At 41.0% G+C, this 21,309-nt stretch overlaps 1 protein-coding gene across 1 annotated transcript in view; it reads right to left on the bottom strand.

Annotated features, from left to right (window-relative positions):
• gbe1b (glucan (1,4-alpha-), branching enzyme 1b) overlaps positions 1 to 21,309 on the bottom strand; it is a 97,523-nt gene that overhangs the window by 67,081 nt on the left and 9,133 nt on the right. Inside the window, exons 2-7 of the mRNA XM_079514829.1 lie at positions 17,989 to 18,158; positions 13,801 to 13,916; positions 5,820 to 5,945; positions 4,258 to 4,393; positions 1,671 to 1,761; positions 172 to 381 (exon numbers count right to left, since the gene is read on the bottom strand). Of these exons, the coding sequence (XP_079370955.1) occupies positions 172 to 381; positions 1,671 to 1,761; positions 4,258 to 4,393; positions 5,820 to 5,945; positions 13,801 to 13,916; positions 17,989 to 18,158 (849 nt within the window). The remainder of the gene's footprint in view (positions 1 to 171; positions 382 to 1,670; positions 1,762 to 4,257; positions 4,394 to 5,819; positions 5,946 to 13,800; positions 13,917 to 17,988; positions 18,159 to 21,309) is intronic.

Raw genomic sequence — 21,309 nt, 5'->3', positions numbered from 1 at the left:
CATGACCGTAGGAACCCCATGAACACATCCATCTTATCTATCTAACTATAAATGCACCAAGTCTCCAAGAAGGCCAGTGCCCAACCGGCACCGCGCTAGTGCACAGTACAATTTGATGTGTCAATTTATCCAGAGTGTGTACATGTGTGGACAAGAGTGAACGGAGAATACCTGGAGTAGTTGAAGAGGCGACTGTCCCACATGGCGTGTTCCCCTCTGGGTGGAGAGTGGAAGAAGCAGGAGTCTGAGCCATCGAATTGGTTGAGGCCATCGTCTGAGTTCTTGGAGGCGTGACTGTGGACCACGTCCAGCAGCACCACAATGCCCATGGAATGAGCCACGTCTATCAGCTCCTTCAGCTCCTCTGGCGTCCCATAGCGACTGGGGACAATTGCAAGGGTGCAGTGGTGGAAACATTTACTTACTAGGCATTTGTACTTTGCTTGAGTATTTCCAATACCATTACTTCTACTGCACTACATCTCAGATCCAAATATTATACTTTTTTTAAATACTTTATTTGAAAACTGTAGTTACTAGTTACTTTTTATTATTATTACAAAACCTACATTTACCACTTCAGCCTTTTACTTGTAACGGAGTATTTCTACATTACAGTATTGATACTTTTACTTAAGAGTGACATGTGAGTGAGTACTTTGTCCACCACTGCAAAGATGTGTAAAAAATACACACACATACACTACAGTACAGTACACACACAGTGTACGCATCATCGCATGCACACATATCAATCTTTTTCATTGCATATAAAGGTGCTTAAAACAACAATGACACTGTTTGTTGGTATATTAAGTACCCAAAGCCTTCTGAGGTTATTAACTGAACTTCAATTCATCAAAAGTACCACCTACATTTATTACATTAATTGAATACCATTGGAATGGTCATACGTGTAGAGGATATTTTTCATCTAGGCCACACCCTGCAAACCACAGACTATATTAAACACCATTATATGTACGCATGGGTACGGGCACGCACACACACACCTCCATGTACATTTCTCATATTGTCCTATGATGTCTCATCTGTCCTTCAGGCTATCATAATATCAGTTTCCTTGCAAACAGAATACACAGCAGAAGTATTATCCTGCTTCCCAGTATCCAACTGCTCAGGTTTCAAATGACTATGAGAGATCAATCATGGGTGAAATTACACTGTATACATTACAGTTTGGGCTTATGTGCCCCTCCAAGCAAGGGAAGGAGCCCTTTGGAATAAGGGATATACTGTAGATAGATTTCCTGACTAGTCCAGCTTTATCTGCTCCTCCTCCCTGGATTAACTGCAAATGTGCCTAGAGGGAGATTATTGCTGCTGTCAGAATACCTCACCTTCATTTCCAAGCACCATCCAGATAACTAGTTCCATGATCATGTAATATTTTAGAGTTATTCATTCAACCCAGATGAGCATAAACTTTCCCCAGATGTTCCTAAAACTTTGCCACGGGAGAATACCAAACAGTACCTGGGAGGTCATGTGGGATGAATTTCCAATTAGGCATTTAGCAGAGGTTTTTATCTAGTGTGACTTACATTGAAAGGTAGAAGTTAGTTCCAGGGTGGCCGAGGAACATCAAGTGGAACATCAATTATTTGTAAACAAATGCAAATCATTTTCACAAATAATCACGGAATTACCTGGAAGCAGCAAAGAAACTTGTAATCTGATATCCAAAGCAAGCATAGTAGGCATGTTCCATGATAGCCATCAATTGGATACAGTTGTAACCTGAATATAAAGAGGGAGTGTAAAAATATATTGATCTGTAAACCTCCAAAGTTTCTGAAAAAAATGTATTAGAAAAATAAAGTAGATACTTCAACAAAGGAATATTTGTATAGCTTGCCTACTACAACAGGATCAATTATTTTAATTCAGATAATATAATGTATACAACATGCAGTTATGTGGTGGCAGTTTGACATGTAACATGAATTCCTGTTAATATAATTCAAGTGGATAATTTATTTTAATTCAGATAATATAATGTATACAACATGCAGTTATGTGGTGGCAGTTTGACATGTAACATGAATTCCTGTTAATATAATTCAAGTATATTTCCCCACCCAACAGTGTACCTTCTCCTGTCTTAAATGTATCAATTCTCTTATGCAGTTAGGTTGTTTTTTCAAAAACAGAAGAAGTGGTTTCAATTAGCTATATGTACAGTAGGTCCCCTCATGATGCAGGAAAAATCATGTACAGTAGATTCATAGAATATAGTGAAATATTTCAAAGTAAATGTCACCTTTTCTGTGGCTGACAATTTACCTGACCTTAATTCTGCTCCAAACATTAGAACGATTTAAATGTATAATTTAAACCTATGTCAGTTGTACATACTGTATGAGCTCCAGGCATTTTCTGTTTTAAACCAGCTGTTGAATCCCCAAGACAAACATCTATGGTCAAACACACGCTGTCAAAGTCATGAGGTCATGTGTGAAACATCAAAACAGGTACTGTATAGTACAAGTTCCACAAATAAGAGAACATCAGGCATTTAAACTGACAATGAAGTCTCAGGGGGGAAAGCCCAGACATGTGAAGCAGATTTATTTATTTATATCTCTTCTTTTCAGACTAGTGAAATAAGGCATCCAACGGAACTGTGACAAAACAGAGGGGTGAGAGGATATCTCTCTTTAATATGCACTCATGTCTCTGCAGTCGGAAACAGCAGGCAAAAGCAGCCATCACTGGAGATGGGGGAATTTAGTCTCTTGGGGAATCCTATTGTGCAGCTTCATTCAACTGCAGGTAGATTTTCCTGACAGCATTTTACACTGGCAGTTTCTTTACCCATTAAAAAATGATGGCACAACACAACCAAGGAAACATTATCTGATTACATATCACTGCCTTGGTGCCTTACTGTCAAAGAAGCAGCTTGTACTAAAATGATAAATAATACTCTTGAAAAACTAAAAGTTGCATACAATGATGCATTACGGTTGCTGGTGAGGGTACCAATATGGCACAGTGCCAGCCAGCTGTTTGTGAACTTGGGGGTGCCTACCTGTCAAGTCCTTTTAAGAAAACTGAATGTACAAATTCTTGTGTCGATTAGAAGAGTCTGACAACTGTGTCATTGTATTTTAATCAACCTTGTGAAGTCTAATCAGTTCTCTTCCATGATTTGGAGACATTGGCGCAACAGGCTCTACAGACTGAGCATATTTTTATTATGTTTTTCAGTTGTAGTTTTGGTTTTTATTGTGCATTATATCATTTTGTATGCAATATGGACCTTGAGTCTGAAATGAAGATTGAATATAATTTCAAACATGCTGACAAAATAGTGTTCAATATGCGCATCCTATTGTAGTTGTTATGACATAGGATATACAGTAGGACACAACACACGTGTTGCAGGAGCATTGAAGCTATCATTTGTCTTTGTCAAGATCAAAGAAACAAAGACAAGCTGGCAGGTTTGCAGTCCAGGCTCTCAGAGCTGGGTGTGACTTATGCCATAGAGCTGCCCTGACAAAACCTGTCCAGTAGTAATGACCACTGCAGGTCATAGACCGTCATACTAGTACAAAGGATGTTGCCTTGTCGAAGTGGCGTTGCACTAAGCAAATGTGACAGGTCTGCCACTGAAAATACCTCTTAAAAGACTGGTGGCACTCAAAATCACATACCGTGAAAGAGATGACACTGGACACTGGCAGGCAGAAAATGGGTGCTGCAGCCCTGTCCTGACTAGAACTACTGTTTTTCAAATGATATCATAGGATCAGAATTGATAGTTAAGAGAGCTATATATAAAAAACAATGTCGCAATGCTTCAACCTGCTCTTTGTACTAAAGCACTTAAGGTGGCCTTACACTAGCCGATTTTTTTCAATCTGAAATCTGATAGCACCACACACTACAGGATAATCGGAGCGGGGCAGAGCAAATATCAAACATTCTTGATGTTGATCGGGCCGATCCCGATCGCGCTTTGAGCGGTCGGGCACCCCCCGAGCGTCAAAAATGCCCGATTATCGGCTAGTGTAAGGCCACCTTAAGTTGCAATACAACTTACAAAAGGATCCACTGACAGAAATGTTTCCCTTCTATGAAAATATTCACTGCACGATCATGCACTGCCATTTTGCAGACACAGCAAAAAATCACAGTAAATATCATGCTCCATAACAAAGGGTTGGTAAGTATAAAGGAAAAGGAAGTATTTAGACTTTAGGCAATTCTCTGTTGGAGGTATCTTACCCAGGTCTTTTATTCGGGGCAATACATTGGTTGTAAAGTTGGTATATGATGCAATCTTCCCTTCCGGTGAAGCAATGCCCACATGCGACTCATAAATTCTCAAACTCTTGGGCTTCTTTGGCCTGGGGTGGATGTGCTGAAGATGACAACCAAAACAGATAAATCATGGCATCTGAGGCCAAATTTTTGTCAGTGCTGAAATGACATTAATTCAGTAATCATACATCACTATTCCAGAGGTCTACAGCATATATTTGTATGTGACCCCTATGATCTATGAATCCCAGCATCCACTGATCATTAGAACCACTCAGATTTATTTACAGTGACAATCCAATGACAACTACCAACCAGGCAAGTCTGAAGTGCATAATTGAGTTTCTTAATAACAAAGTGAATATTCAGCTGACAGAAGGGTATACTTCTCAAATAAATAGTAAAACAGTGTAGTCATTATTACTCTCTTATTTTTGCAGACTTGTGCAAGGATATAAATAAACATCACAATCAAGCACCCTTATTAAGAATAGTCAAGATTTGATTTCAAGGTTTGGATGTCTCCATCAAATGCAATGAGGGTAGAATTAGGGATGCCAGAAAGTGACCATCAGCCAAATCGAATAATCGACAGCTCTGCCGATTAATAATTGATTAATTGACAGTTTTGATGAGTAAACCTTTGTGGAGATCTTCTCAGTTCATAAGGGGCTGGTATGAAGTATTGATATGTACAGAAAACGTTCAGTTCACTAGTCTACACTCTACTCTACAACTGCCTTCATTTCATCTGATTGTCTGTCTGGCAGGCACTTAACAAGCGATCGTTAACTGTGTCTGTTAGAGAGAGGGGCAGAGAAGAGTTAGCCTGGTTAATAAACCAGACCGAATCAGCCGTTGGCAAAAAAAAGTTGCCTACCAGCGGATTACGGTCTGGCGAGGCTCAGTAGCACGCCTCTTTCCTACAGCAGAGAACAGGTCGGACCAATCGGGACACGGTATGCAATATAGGCGGGCTTTGGTACAGTGACGTTCAATGCTTGAGACCTTTGACTGACAGTAGCTCTGACCAATTGCGTCGAAGAGAAAATGTTTGACGGGAAATGAAATCCAAGTGGAGCCAGCCCAGACTGATATACCGCGACAGTGTTGTGTGATATTAGTCTGGCTTATTAGCCAGGCTAGAGAAGAGTGGCTTTGCTCAACTTGATTTATACTTATATTCTCCACTCTGATGAAGGTACATGTTCGATATATCATGCAGCCTTACTTATTAGCCTATATTTTGTCTATTACATTTTTTTTCCCGATTTTCGATTATGAAATATTAAAATCGGAGACTCCGATGATTAATCGGAAAATCGATTAATCGGCGGCATCCCTAGGTAGAATGTGGATATGAAGAATCGTTGACTGGTTTCATCATGTATATTCTAAGTAATCCATACTGGGCATAACATATTGAGAAATTAAAATATTGGTGACAACACAGGGAAATAAATTCATCAAAACTTGTATTTTTGTGATCATACTGTACCATGCCAGAATCATGATGAGAAACTTACTACATAAGGCTGAACAGGGTCCCAGTGCACCCAATCATAGATGACTCCGGTCTCCGGTTGGGTCACATATTTTGCCCAGGGGGACATTCTGTACAGCCGTTCGCCTTCTGAGGTGTGGACTACCACCTGGGACAAAAGACACATGTTGGATTATTTTAGGGAGGGCACTCAAAATTAAGGTACAGAAAATAACCATATGGGGAAAGTAAAAGGTGTGTTCTGAGTAAAATATAAATAAAATATAATAAAGTTAAAAACAGAAACACTGTATAATGGAATTGGAAATTATGCCATAAAGCGTATAGGAGAGTACTTAGCTAAACCAAACAGTATTCAAGCATTAGACAGATGGTCATGAATCAGTAAATGCTTATTTCGATTGAATATTAAGAAGTTGTATAAGCGTGGTGTGCAGATAGATCAGACCGGACAGTGTGTCACCGACACATAATCACATCCATGGTTCCATTCACAGCTGTGTTGCATGTCCTTCCTCATCTCTCTTTCCAGTTCAGACCAAAGGTTTAAGTTTTAAGCATGATTTATCCTACCTTCCTCCTACAAAAGGTTACACAGGTTACAAACTGATTTGTTTGCTGATGCATGATCATGACAACACTACATATTTGGGCGTAGCCGTTACAGCTGTTAAGCCAAATTTAATTATACGATAGGATATTAGGAAGACTTTTTGTATGCACATCTTGTGTATTCATTTTGTTTATATGCTCCATCCACATTAATTTGGACCGCAGACAGTTCAACCAAACATTTTAGAGGGGCGCTAGCCCCTCCTATGTACAGCTTTGTGTGTAGGTGTGTTTGTAGCACGGAATGTGATGATTTGATTGGCTGATATATGATGATGTATGATGATAAGAGCGCCCCTCACGTCAGACAAGTGTGATTTTTCAATGCCATTACAGCATCAGAAGCATCTCTCTTGCAGCAAACGGTTCTCTCCTCTGCTCACAGCTTTTACGCTAATATAGTGGCTCAGAGAGCCTTTGAAAGATGATGGGGCAGTGGCCAAAGATCCATTGATCACAAGATGGAAGAAACCATTTAATACTTACTATACTATACTATACACTGGCAAGTCTGATTTATGGTAATCTTTTTCCTATTAACGTTAGTTTGTGGGGTGCCGTTATGTGTGGGAGGTGCAATTTCTATATATTCCAATTGTTAGAATGCAGGCTTAACGTCAGTTTGTGGGGTGCCGTTATGTGTGTGAAGTGCAATTTCTACATATTCCAATTGTTAGAATACAGGCAGACCCTATAGTATTTAAAGATACCTTAGGCCTGGGCCATGGCTCAGTGGTCCAGGCACCTTGGCTGGCAATCCAGTCTGGCAGTGTGCCGCGGGTTTACTGCATGTCTTCCCCCCATCTCTCTCCCCATTTCCCCTGTCCCTCCATAAAAACAATATAAAATAAAGGCGAAAGCCACAAAAAAAAAACATTTAAAAAAAAAGATACCTTAGCCACCAAGCCAAGCCACCAAGATACCAAGCCAAGATACCAACCAAGCCACCAAGATACCAAGCCACACAAATGACGGCCACAGCCAAAACCTTCCTCACAAACACACGCACGCTTACATGCCACCACATTTCACACGACACTTGCTAAGTACTCCGGCAAGGTTTGTGCCCTATCATCCCCCTCCTAATCTCTCCACAGACTGTACAAACAATATAAAACCGTTCTAATCTGGCGCCATGCAGCCACCTTTCTTGCCCATCACCACATCATCAACACGCACACAAGCTTCGGTCCGCAGCACATTTCTGCAGGTCACCAAATTCACCGTAACACCGCCATCCCCACAAAAGACAACAGAGAGCAGATACGTGGAATATATTTCACTTTCCCACCACCACAACTTCACAACGCATGCAACGTGCCACACAGCGGGACGCTAATATATTGTATTCATAGGCGACCATTTCCAAGGGTGCGCTCGTTTTACCCTGAGGAAAGTCAAGGAAAGCGCCACCCGCACGGGCGGAACTTCACCTTCTAATACAAACTAAAACCCCATTCTGACAGCTGCCTCATTAGCCTAGTGGACTACTACGCTGACTTGCAATCCATGGGTTGTGTGTTCGTGCCCTGCTGCTGCCACTGTTCTTTACAACCGCAGACTTTAATAGTTTTTGGATAGGGGTACGTTAATAGTTTTTGGATTAAGGTTGGTGAGGGGTACGTTAATAGTTTTTGGATTAATGTTGGTGAGGGGTACGTTAATAGTTTTTGGATTAAGGTTGGTGAGGGGTACGTTAATAGTTTTTGGATTAAGGTTGGTGAGGGGTACGTTAATAGTTTTTGGATTAAGGTTGGTGAGGGGTACGTTAATAGTTTTTGGATTAAGGTTGGTGAGGGGTACGTTAATAGTTTTTGGATTAAGGTTGGTGAGGGGTACGTTAATAGTTTTTGGATTAAGGTTGGTGAGGGGTACGTTAATAGTTTTTGGATTAAGGTTGGTGAGGGGTACAATAATAGTTTTTGGATTAAGGTTGGTGAGGGGTACGTTAATAGTTTTTGTGGTGAGGGGTACGTTAATAGTTTTTGGATTAAGGTTGGTGAGGGGTATGTTAATAGTTTTTGGATTAAGGTTGGTGAGGGGTACGTTAATAGTTTTTGGATTAAGGTTGGTGAGGGGTGCGTTAATAGTTTTTGGATTAAGGTTGGTGAGGGGTGCGTTAATAGTTTTTGGATTAAGGTTGGGGGGTGAGGGGTGCGTTGCTCCCCTGCTTGCGGTTATGTTTAGGTTAGAGTTAGAGACAGGGTTAGTACTAGTAGGCAAAACCACTTGTGTGCGGTCCAAATGAACACAGCACAGCACTCCCTACCCCACTGACAACGAATCACAAACCGAGTTTTGAAATGGTCGCCTATGAAAAGAAATATCGCCAGCGGGACGCTGCGGGAGAGCCCAGAGCCGCCCGCCGAGTCTTTCCAACACCCCGGCTACCTCACACAGCTGTGCTAATTACATCATGCCAGTCTGTTAGGGGCTAGGGCATGCAAACCTCGCACCTTTGGGGGAGGGTGCGCCATTTTGAATGTGATAACTGATAAGTCACTATACCTGGCCAACAGATAGGCATATATATAGCAGAACAACAGTGCATCTGTGGTATGATGGTATCTAGAGGAACCACAATTCACAATTCAATTCAGCCTGTCTCCAACTTTATTCTCCGTATTTCTGCTTGAGTATAAGTCAACTTAGTCAAGTCTTCAGACTTCATGTTTGTTTGTGGGCTACAAAGAGAAGAGAAAGCAGTCTCCTTCTCTGTTAGCTCATTTACTTCACATCAAAAGTATTAAGCCAACAATGTTATGAGCAAGCTTCAAAAACATTTGTCTTTAAAACAAGGCACATTTACATGTTACTGTACATAAAAAAGGAACACACCCTAATATATATTATATAAAACTAGTCGCTACAGCGAGAGCATAACCTCAGTATGTTATGCTGTATGCAGAATAATAGCATTTTTTTATCTCTGGGACCCCCAATTTATATTGTAAAATCTATAATTAACTCTGAGAACGTACAAATGGAACCAGGTCCATTTGGTTCCATTTGTACACTCTCTGAGTTACAGACCCATAAGGGTCCATTTGGTTCCAAATTATCATTTAGCTGGGTCCCCCCTGGAACTCCCTCAAGTACCCCTGAGGGTACTCACTTTGGGAACCACTGCCATAGGCTATTAAGATCTTAATAACCAATATAACATTTTAACTCTGTTGCTTTTCTGTGCTAATATGTGTAAAAGAGTCAAAGACTGAACTCTCTAACGCAAGGCTTGGAAGTCTGATGAGGCTGTGTGTGTGTGTGTGTGTGTGTGTGTGTGTGTGTGTGTGTGTGTGTGTGTGTACATAACGCTATGGTTAAACATGTTTACAACAACTAGCCGAGTGGAGTTGGACCCAGTCAATGCATTAAGCTTGGCTATAGGTGGCTAACAACAAAGTCACTCTTGTGGTGTTTTCCCCTCTCCCCTTTCAATAAGGATATGTCCGCGTGAGGTCCACGTTGGTCGGAGATATTAAATAATTAAATGACCGCGTGGTTGTTTCTGTTTGACACTGACAGACAGATGGAGCAGCAGCAGGTAGGAAACAGGTCGTAGTACTGCAGTATGAATCGGCCCGTAACGTATAACGTGTGAGATATGAGAGAGAGAGAGAGAGAGAGAGAATAGAGTTATATACCATAATATAGCGAGAGAGAGAGAGAGAGAGAGAGAGAATAGAGTTATATACCATAATATAGCGAGAGAGAGAGAGAGAGAGAGAGAGAGAATAGAGTTATATACCATAATATAGCGAGAGAGAGAGAGAGAGAGAGAGAGAGAGAGAATAGAGTTATATACCATAATATAGCGAGAGAGAGAGAGAGAGAGAGAGAATAGAGTTATATACCATAATATAGCGAGAGAGAGAGAGAGAGAGAGAGAATAGAGTTATATACCATAATATAGCGAGAGAGAGAGAGAGAGAGAGAGAGAGAGAGAGAGAAAAAAGTCACACTCGGAGGAGGAGGCGGCAGTGAGAGGAATGCAGTGAAACGTTATGTTAGTCCATTATCTATTTTATCCCCTTTATTCTGACCTTGTTTATGGTGAGAAGCCAACTCAAGTAGGCTTAATAAATCCCATTTTGGCGAACTGAAAGAGCTCTAGCACTGTGCACTAAACACTCAAACACCAACTTTATACACTTGACGCAGATCTATGTATGTATGTATGTATGTATGTATGTATGTATGTATGTATGTATGTTTAGGGTACCATGTCAGTTTAGGGTACCAACGGGTGACACAGTGGCGCTGTGGAGCTTCACACTGTGCACAGGTGCATGATGGGAAGCTGAGTTTTTGGGGAAGCTGAGAGTTTTTAGAATCAATCCATCCGTCACGCAATCAGGTAGGCTATCTTTGCCACGGGTTGCCAGATTTTACAGCTGAGACAGAAACAAGCAATCAGGTCTATGCTTATATTCCCCACACTCTTTGAGCTGCACGTTTTTGAATTACAATATTTACCTTCTACAAGCCACATGCATGTTTCTGCATTGCACATGCACACGCACACACACACAGAAACCTCACCATTAGGAGCAGCACGCACCCAGGGAGCTGTTAGGGGTTCAGTGTCCTGCACAGGCCCATTTCCACACAATGACAACAATGTGTCAACCGGGTACCTTCTGCTCCCTATGGCCTCCATTCAGCTCTGTATACATAATTAACCACATATTCCCTGCCCACCACTTTTTACAAACATCCTATTCCTCTAGCCAACTTCACTACATTTTAAAAATATTTATATTTTAGACATCAGACAAACTATAATCAAGAGTAAAACATGTCCCCATACCAGGGACGGATTAACAATCACATTTAATGACCTTCATATTCAACATCTTTGTCATTGCCTATGCTTTGCACTGTTCCCCTGATGCAACATACAATTGCACTTCACTGTTAATGTTCATACTACTGCTATTCAGCCTTCCTTACATTTCTTTACATATTGCTACAAACATTCCACGTACAATATGACAATAAACCATGTAATTACACAACACATGCCATCTTCTTTCTATGATCTTCTAAACGAGACTGCCTTTTAATGTCTTGAAAGGATAATTATACCACAGGTCGTTTCGAGGAAGCAATCTGATTGGTTGAAACAGCCTTCTAGCCGTGGGTTAACCAAGCACCATTCACCACCTAATCAAAACAAAGAATTCAGCTGCTCTGTTCTCCCAGAGTGCTAGCAAACTCGGTGGCTAGGCTAGCTAGTTTCTTGGGACATTTGTGGTCGTAGTGACTACATCTGTCATTAAAAAAATATATTCTTTCAGCGATTTTCTTAGTTTTAAGGGTAACTGTTGTATAATTGCAATATTACACTCGAGGGTGTGGGTTAACGTGATTATTGCCACTTCAGTGATGCTTGCGGAACTCGACTTCGTCTCGTTCCTCACCGCATCCCTGTCGTGGCAATAATCACGTTAACCCACACCCTCTCGTGTAATATTGCTTAAGTATCCATTTGTAATGCATTTATTTTGGGATAAAAAATGTATGCAAACACCCGTCTGCAGTGCAACATCGCACAGACAGACAGACTGACAGACAGACAGACAGATCTAGATAGCATTCTGACAGCGTTGCAAGGGAGCCAATGACGCGTGGAACTAGAATCGAGGCCGGTCGAGTTTCTAGTCTAACCAAGTTAAGAATCTAACAAAATAATGTTCTATAGCCACTTCTATAATGTCTTCTACTCAGTTGAAGGCAAAAACGAGAATCTATTTGGTGTAGTTTGGAGTTCTAATTGCCTAGTTACTTTCATGCCTTCGTTCAGAGAAGAAAAGAGAAAGCCGCAGAGAGAATCAATTCGGTAGCCCACAGTATGAGTGCGCCTGGTTCTGTCCCCTGCAGAAATGGGCATTTGAACACAACTAATTCTGTTGTGAGGTACTGACTGTCCCATCACCACCTGCTTGTGAGCCACTGGCAAGACCCCCCTCTGAGACTTTTTCATTACCGCCAAGCCACCTGGGGGTTAGAGACCTGTGCTTTATACTTTATATAGGATTAGGAAAAGATAGCTGGATAATTGGACTGCTGTAGGTTCTGACAGAGTGGTCGTCCTTCTGGCAAAATGAACAGACGTCTGAGCTGAACTGAAAGCTAATACTACAATAAATAAACATCACATGCAATGTTAAGATGAAGTTTGGACAAAATGTTGGGCACGTGATTACTTTAGCAAAACGTATGTAATGCAAATTTAAACACTGAACCTGCCATGGACATTTCACCCTTTGTCAAGTCCCGCCCGTGGTTGTGCCCCTCTTCGCACCATTGGTTTCCGTTTCGTGGTTGGATAAAAATCCTCTCTCCATCCGTTACCATTGAAATAACATGTTTTTCAGTTGCTTCATATTGATATTCTGTGCACTCAATACTTGGTGTCAGTAAAAAGGAACAAATCACAGATGCAGCATGGTGACTGGGCATATCATGTTTGTCTTTAGTTTTTTTCCCAAAAAGATGTTTTAGCAAATTCAACATAAACAAGACCGAACCAGGGCGGAACAAGAGCCTGCTGGTTAGTCAGTCAGGGACCAATCAGAAGGCTGACAAAGGGTGAATTCAATGCTCTGTCTGAACACAAAGCATGCAAGGGCAAGCTCAATATGAGAGCGATCGTAGCTAGGCTTTTGCTTTCACGAGGGAGTGCTGTGGAACTAATTCTAAAATGGAGCCCGCAGCAAGACAGCCATTCATAGGCTACAGGGGTGCCCAACTAGAGGCCATGTGCCAACATTTCCATCTGCTTCTTATCGTCCTTAGACTGACCTCCGCTGACAATGGGATTGCGGATGGCTGTCAATGACAAAGGTGTGTGCCAATGATGACCTGGTTCCAAGGAGATTGATATAGTGTCATTCTTTCACCTTCATGGCATCACATTCAGGCTCATTTCTCATCCATGCAGTTTGGGCCTGGGACTCTGGGAGACGCATTATGGGAGGTTGCTTCTTTGCATTTAACCCTGATGAATAATTTACTAGAGCTAAAACACAATCTTCTGCACACACAGTGGGCTGTGTTGTGTGAAAGAACAACACATCCTGAGAGACACCGGTCAGAGAGGGAGTTAAATTTGAATGTAACCAAAGGGACGTAATTTACAGAAGCAGGTTTCTCAGGAGTGCACTGCTGTGTCACATCTTGTACATACAGTAATCTCCCTCTGGTGTGCTGTGAGTGTGACATATTGTTGACGGCTACACGGTGGGGCTCCACTTGGATCATAATAAAGGACACCATGCATGAGAGCTAATCTCCATCACACATTACAACAACAAGGCCCCATGCAGCCAGACTGAGGTGACACCAACTGACGACATAAAAATAGACACTAAACTACCGTCCTGTACCTTGAGTTTGGTGTTGTGATCCACAGCTGGAGACCCATCAGGTTTGGGTGGCAGAGTGAGCTCCCACTTCCCGAATTCTTTCTTGTCGTAACGGTGAGAGAATTTGTCCCAGCCATCTACAAGTGTAAAGCAAAATGGGTCCAAGATGGATACCAAGTTAATACTGCACAACAACAAACAATCAGAGAATTTCTGCTTTATTGGAATCAGAAAAAGAATCGCTTCTTGGTCGACAGCAGTATTATCCAGCCAACCTGGCGTCCCTGGCATGTCATTGTAAGCAAATTTATTTTAATATTTTAAAACATTTTAAAGCTTGTACTGTAGTTTTTTAAACTTTGATCAAATCTAAATCATAAACATTGATTATGCACTTTTTGACTGAAAAATCGGAATCGGCATCAGACCCAAAGATCTGGCATCTGTCAGACTTTAAAAAGGGTATCTTTGAAAAACAAAGAAAAGGTCCCGCACACTGTCAGACACTTGCCAAAATGTTGCCCTTTATTGCAGGGGTTCTCAACCCGTGGATCGCGACGCCTCGGGGGGGGGTCGCCAAATTATTTTGGGGGGTCCCCAAATTATTGTCCCGAGACATTGCCAAAGCATTTCCGGGGGTCCCCGGCCAAAAACGTTGAGATCCCCTGCTTTATTGGGTCGACGTTTCGGCCGATTAGACCTTCATCGGGACAGACTTTAATTGTCCACCCAGGTATGTTCATATAATATATTAGGAATTTGACTTCATTGCTCTTACATAGAAGAAAGAAAGGAAAATATAATACGGTGAGGAAAAGGGGTGGGCAGAGGGAAGGTAACATCATGAGCCAGGCTCAAACCCAACACGGCCTGTGCTCACTCTGTGATTGACTCTGATGAGAGTTGTCCCCGTTATGGGCATGTGAGTAGGTGAATTGTTTTTTTGTAAAATCTCAAAACGTTTTAATTTTTTTCATATAAATTGTTCACAACGATGTAAGCAATGTGTAATTTTGTACTAAGTGTCTAAACTCACTTAGGCTACATATTCTTTATCCTCATCTGTACAGCTTACCAGTGTGTAGACAACAGTAATCAGCAATGTGAAATACAGTACTGTACTTCACTGCTCATTGAATATTTTATTTCATATGATACCACAAATACAAAGGAGTATATGTTATGTAACCAATTGATGCCACATTGATTGACAGGGGTATATTAGGACACAGCAACAAACATTATTACAAACAGACCATCTTTGCATGTCACTTTATTGTGTTTATTATACAGCAAACCGTTTCCGTTTAGTATTCATGAAACAAAATAAAAATAAATTGCAGGATGCAAAATGAATCACCAGCGTTACACCAGAAGTGACCAGGCTCAGCACCAACACGTTTTCACAGACAGACTAGGTCTTATTTTTCACAATTTATTTATCTTGCTTTGCTTAAAGGGGGTGTATTATGCATCCAACCTGCACCATATTCATGACTAGGGCTGCTGGGCTGTTTCTACATTTGCTATGAAATTGAAATCAAATAATATGACTGAGCCGTGTCAAAATGTAATCTCTTGCAGAATTGAATGTTGGAATTGAGCCCCTGCCCCAGGTCGGGAAGATAATTAAAAAAGGAAAATAAATGGAGAAGCGTCTAAAGGAGGAATAGCAGTAGTACCCGCAGACAACTGAATAGTGACAATAAACAAATTGACAGACCTTTGGTTTAGTACACAATTTTAATCTGAGTGTATTGCTGTTATAGTTTTTATGACATTGTTCCTCAGAGGTGAACCGTCTAGAAGAGTGTCTGCGTGTGTGTGTGTGTGTGTGTGTGTGTGTGTGTGTGTGTGTGTGTGTGTGTGTGTGTGTGTGTCTGTCTGTCTGGGGATAATCTAACAGCTGGACTGATCAGCACCATCGGTTCGGCAGTTCTGGACAACCACCAATCAGACTATGAAATTAGCTATGCCAACTCCAAACAGCCCCATAGACACCATGCCGGCACTATTTAAACCCTAAAGTCTCTGAAAACGAAAATCACAAACTGAGCAGTGCAACCACCTTTGATCTACACGCAGAAAACATTTTGACGACGTATGCGCACTGGCGCATCGGTTGTGTGCCCCCCTGATTATTAATAACAGCTAAACACAACATGAACATAGTACTCTTATTATTATGCATATCGCATTCTCGCCTAGAAATATTTTCGAGTTAAAAAGAGGGAAAAAAACAAAAAAACGAATGGTTCAAGCCCATTAATTAAGATTCGAGTGCCAACCCTAACGAGCGAAGGTTCGAACCCCGAATGTTCGACACACACACACACACACACACACACACACACACACACACACACACACACACACACACACACACACACACACACACACACACACACACACACACACACACACACACACACACACACACACACACACACACACACACACACACACACACACGATTGAAATGTCTAAAAGTCTATTATAAAATGTCAAATGTGTACCAACTCAAAGGGGGTTTTCTAGAGTTAGTGGTTAGTTATGTGGTAACCTGACAATTTGTTCACACTCTTGTTTGCACTTGATCTCAGGTACAACATGCTGACAGTCTTTTGCACCACTAATCTCATGTTACAGCTGCTACTTTGTGGACCTACCAGTACTACTACCTTTGTGTCTAACCTTATGCACCTTATGTCTAACAAAATGTACATACTGTACCAGCTATTATGCTATGTACTGTATATTGTGTAAATATATTTTTGACAAATCAGAGTTAAATTAACTGTAAACACTTTAATGTGTTGTTAGATGACAATTGTAAGTAGCTCTTAAAGTCCAGATTGTACTTTATAATTTTTTATATAAGGGAAATTCAAGCTTACATCGTCTCATTCTATTATGGCATAATGCCTAGCACCTGTGACTCAGCAGCGTATTGACCGTGCATGTCACGATTACATTCCATTAGTTCATTCAAGATGTTGTGGGGAAAGAATTTGTGACCACGAAAGTCACTATGGTAGTCAGCTGGAGGACGTTTGATCCTTATCCTCATGTCCCCTGACAAGCCCCTTGTTTCTGCACAATACCATGTCTCGCCTCTCAGCATATTGCGTTATGCAGCTGGAAATCTGTCCCTTGCATGAAAGCATTTATGAATGTTTTCTCGTGGCTGTCCACGAGAAAACCTGTTAATATCTTGCACTTATTAACAGGTACATATACAACATCCTGATTACTACTGTACATGAGTTTGGAACTACTTTTCAAAATACACATTCATGCATTCCTGTTTGATGCAATCTAATTTCTTTGCTACTTTATTGTGTAAATTACAATGTGTAGTTTTGTTAGAGCAGAAATCCATTTTTGTAGAAGTTTAAAGGTGTATTTCCCTACTTTTGAGGGAAATAATTGCAATTGAACTGGGCTAACCTCACCATGCAACTGCAACATAGCATTAAAGTGAATAAGAGGGCAAAATGCATTCATGAATGGCCTGGGCCGGCCTAGCGGTCCAGGCACAGAGGCTGGTAATCCAGCCCGACTGCGTGTCGCAGATTCGAGCCACACCCCCCCCCCCCCATTTCCTGTCACACTACTGTCTACCTCAAGACACTGGGTCAGTAGGGAAAATACGGTAGCTAAATTCGCCCAAAAAATGTACTACCCATATAACTATTACATCATTTGACAGATGCAACAGTAAAGTATGAACAAAATAACCACAGATCCTCAACCTGATCCTCAACTACCTTCAAAGTTGGACACAGAGGAAAAGGAGATTTCAGTAAAAACAGAAAGCTTGCACTCTCAAAGTTTCTACATAGAGATGATGAAATAACTAGCCACTAAAATATTAAACACATATCCTATAAATAAATAATAAATAACCTTTCAAATGTTTTCATGTGGAGTCACTATTGAGCGTTGTTTATGTCTGGGTTAAGTCGATAAATCTTTTTTTAAATCATTACTGTTAAAGAACTGGAGCGGGCATACTTTATCAAACTGCTGCACCTTTCAGCGAAAACACAGAGCCAGCCATGCTCAAAATATATAGTAAACGTTTTGATAACATATGAGAAGGCCACAGAACTCAAAGCTTCCCTTAGGAATCCTGGCTTATACATTACGCTGACAAGTTTGGTCTGGAGCTGACAGCTATTCTTGTGCTGCAAGCAGTCTACTTACTGAAGTCACCGGTGAGGAAGAGGGCTTCGGCTGCTGGAGCCCATTCTTTTAGGAACAGGCTGTTGTCAGGCTGTCGCGTAATGCCAAAGGTCCTGTAGCTGCGTGTGAACTGGTCAAAACCTCCCTCCGCTTCCTCCAGGAGGAAGAGGTGCTTTTGCAGCAGTCCATACCTTCAAACCCAAAGGAAACACAATTATCAATTATCACACCTAATAATTACTGGATAAAATAATCTTCAACATGATTAATCCAGATTTAGTATGATGATGATGATTTAGTATGAGCGTCAGTAGCGTTTCCAGGAAATACATTTTGGGCAGGCAAGATGTGTTGCATCACGACGTCACTTCACGTAGTCAAGTATTCTATATTAATGCGTGTTAAGTCTGTGAACTACTTTGAAGTGGTACATTAATGCCACTCACACACAATGTTTTTGATTCTGAAATTAAAACAGCTTTTGATTAAACTGTCAATTGCTGTAGAAAGCACTTAATGTAAATGTATATGTTTAACTATGTTTAAATTTAGCCAGCATGCTTTAATGTGCAATTAAATAGTTACAGATTCTCTTTTTTTTTGCAATACTCCATATTGCTTATATTAATGTAACAGCATCAGCTTAATGGCAAGTTTTAAAGAGGTGTCTACTGTATGATGTTCCAAAACATAAAGCTTTGTATCACCTGTCCACAATTACCTCCTGGCACCTATAACCTGCCTGGATATGCAAAACATTAAAATTGCCTCTGTGCCTCCAGAACATGTGACTATGGGCACATCCTAGAGATAAACCTCTGTCTGTTACTTTCAACTTCGGGAGGATAGACTAACTACTTTGCAATTTATCTCACTTAAGTTCCAGCGGCCAGCTGGTGTCCATATCAGATTCCCCTGGTACAGGGAGTCTCTCAGCCAACTGAGTTAAGTGCACTCTCCTCCATACAGCCCTGCAGCCAAGCTCAGACTGGCTGGTGAATGCCCTGGGGCTAGTAATGATGGGCTGAGGTAACAGTGCGATTTCTCAGCAGCTGCTCCCTGTGTAAAGCACAGTGGATACAGACAGCATTTGCCAAACGTCAACCTTTAAAGTCCAACCGATGCTGCCGTAGAAACCCTCTGACAGACTGACACTCCATTCAGGAGAATATTCCTGAAATTCCATTTCAGGAATTCTAAATCTCCCCTTGGTTAAAAAATAAATAAAAATAAAAAAAACTTAAAGACAGATGCTTAACAGTAAAAATTATGATTCCAAGAAATTATTCTCCAGTGGTAGGAGAAGAATGGTTAGCTCCGTAGGGGTGCAAGATCCTCTGCATCTTTAGACTGTGGGCCTAGTCGTGATTACAATCCAGTCATGATTACCACAAGCAGATTACATCAGGCTACGCAGCAAAATCACAATGTGACTAAATATGCAACTGATTTCTCATACAGTTAGTTCCAAACTTGCTTATTATGGAAAATCTGCCAGAAACTAAAGATGCCTCTATGCCCTCTGTTCCCCTTTCCTACAATGCCATATGGCTAATATACATGTCTGAGCCAGAGTTCGGCACAAACAAGGGACTAAATTAATTTCGCTCCTATGCCACCAAAATGTGGAACGCCCTACCAACAGCAATTAATGCCTTGACTCCTTCAAAACCGCTCTCAAAAGGGCACCTACGGACGGCTGCAATTCAAAACTGGCCCCTGTAAAATCTGAATCCCCTCACCCCCTTACTGTATGTTTCTTTTACCTTTTTACCTGCTTACACTTACATTTCCTGTTTTTTATATAGAAGTGTATACCGTATTTGTACGTCTCTAAATGTTCTGATGAATTGAAAATGGTGGACCGTGTTGTAAAAGTGTAATGCTTTATCAGTGTGTCGTCCACAGTAACAGTCTTTGTATAGAGTTGTGCTTTCATGTGAAATGTACCCATTCTGCAAACTGTAAATACTCCAATCTATATTTTTGGGGGAGTTAATCATTCAGGGTCCACTATTGAGAGTATTCTCTCTCTTTGATTATAGCAGCAGTATTTCTTTTAGAAGCTAGTCCTCGTATCAGTAAGTCTGTGGGATAGATTCTAAGTACCTATACTGAGATATACAGAAGGGGGCGGTAATGCAACTATTAAGGATGCCAACTGCCATAATACCCCACGAAGAAGAAGGATCAGTACATCTGTGCTCCACTGCATGGTCTACTGAGGAAAAGCCAGGCTGTGGCGACAGTCCTCAAATATTTGGAATCAACATGGCGGCAACGCTTTGTCTATGCAACACCTCAAACATGCACGTAAACATGCACATGTCGCACACATGTGCACATGCATGCGCACACATGCACCATTGTGCATGAATGAATATGTTACTAATTGATGCTTTCATCCTTTCATAAACATGATAAATAAATGAGTAAATCAATATACGAGTGTAGAATAGGATAAGACAAGTTTTTGTTTTGTACAGCATGACTTTTTAATGTTTTTTAAAGTAACAGAAAGTTGCATCATCACTCCAATACGGCGGAGGCACAGGGCGCTGGTTGTTACTATGGGACTTAATGGGAGTGTCGCCTCTTTATATAGAATCTCTTTGCTTTTAGCCAGTCTTGATAATCCTGACTCGCCAAATCCGCCCAGTCTCAGCCTCACTTGGCTTTAGTGGAACGGAATAAACCAGGCTGTACAGACCAGAATGAAAAAACATTGCATGCACCTGGGACGTATCCTCAGTGATGTATCCCAAGCTGATTCATAATCAATAAAGTCCGAAAATCTTCTCACCACTATAGCCACTATACTAAAGATTTAGTGTGATTTTAGGCTCTCTGTCTGTTATAATGGGGAAATCATACAGTAAGTAGTAAAGGCTTTCTGTAACTTATTTAAGGTGGTTTGAAGCGGTTCTACTGCTCAATGGCAAGGTGACTTTCAAAGATGTTATGAATGCCTTTTTTTGAGAAAAGTACATTAACGAGGCAAAACAGGTGCCTGAGCATTTTCAGAAAGGCTGATTGATGAAGGCTAAATTGTCATGCAAACAATGATTTTGCTGACCCTCAACCAAGGTGACAGAAAAGTAAACTGTCAATACTACCTTGAACATGCACAAGTATTATAATGAACTTTGATATTCTTTCACTTCCTCCAATTTTGAAGATGACTGGCTGCAGTTTACAAAATATTGGGGGATAATCTTCGAAAGGCTAAAAAAGTTATTAGTGTGGTTGCCCTAACAGGGCAACCAGACTATTGTTATTGAGTGTGGTTGCCAACCAGACTATTGTTATTGTAAATGAGCGATACTTTGCCGCACTACTCCT

Source organism: Electrona antarctica, assembly GCF_951216825.1.
Source record: "Electrona antarctica genome assembly, chromosome: 11".
NCBI classification, from domain to species: Eukaryota; Metazoa; Chordata; class Actinopteri; order Myctophiformes; family Myctophidae; genus Electrona; species Electrona antarctica.
The sequence above is the reverse complement of the archived record's forward strand: the minus strand, read 5'-3'. Positions and strand labels throughout refer to the sequence as shown.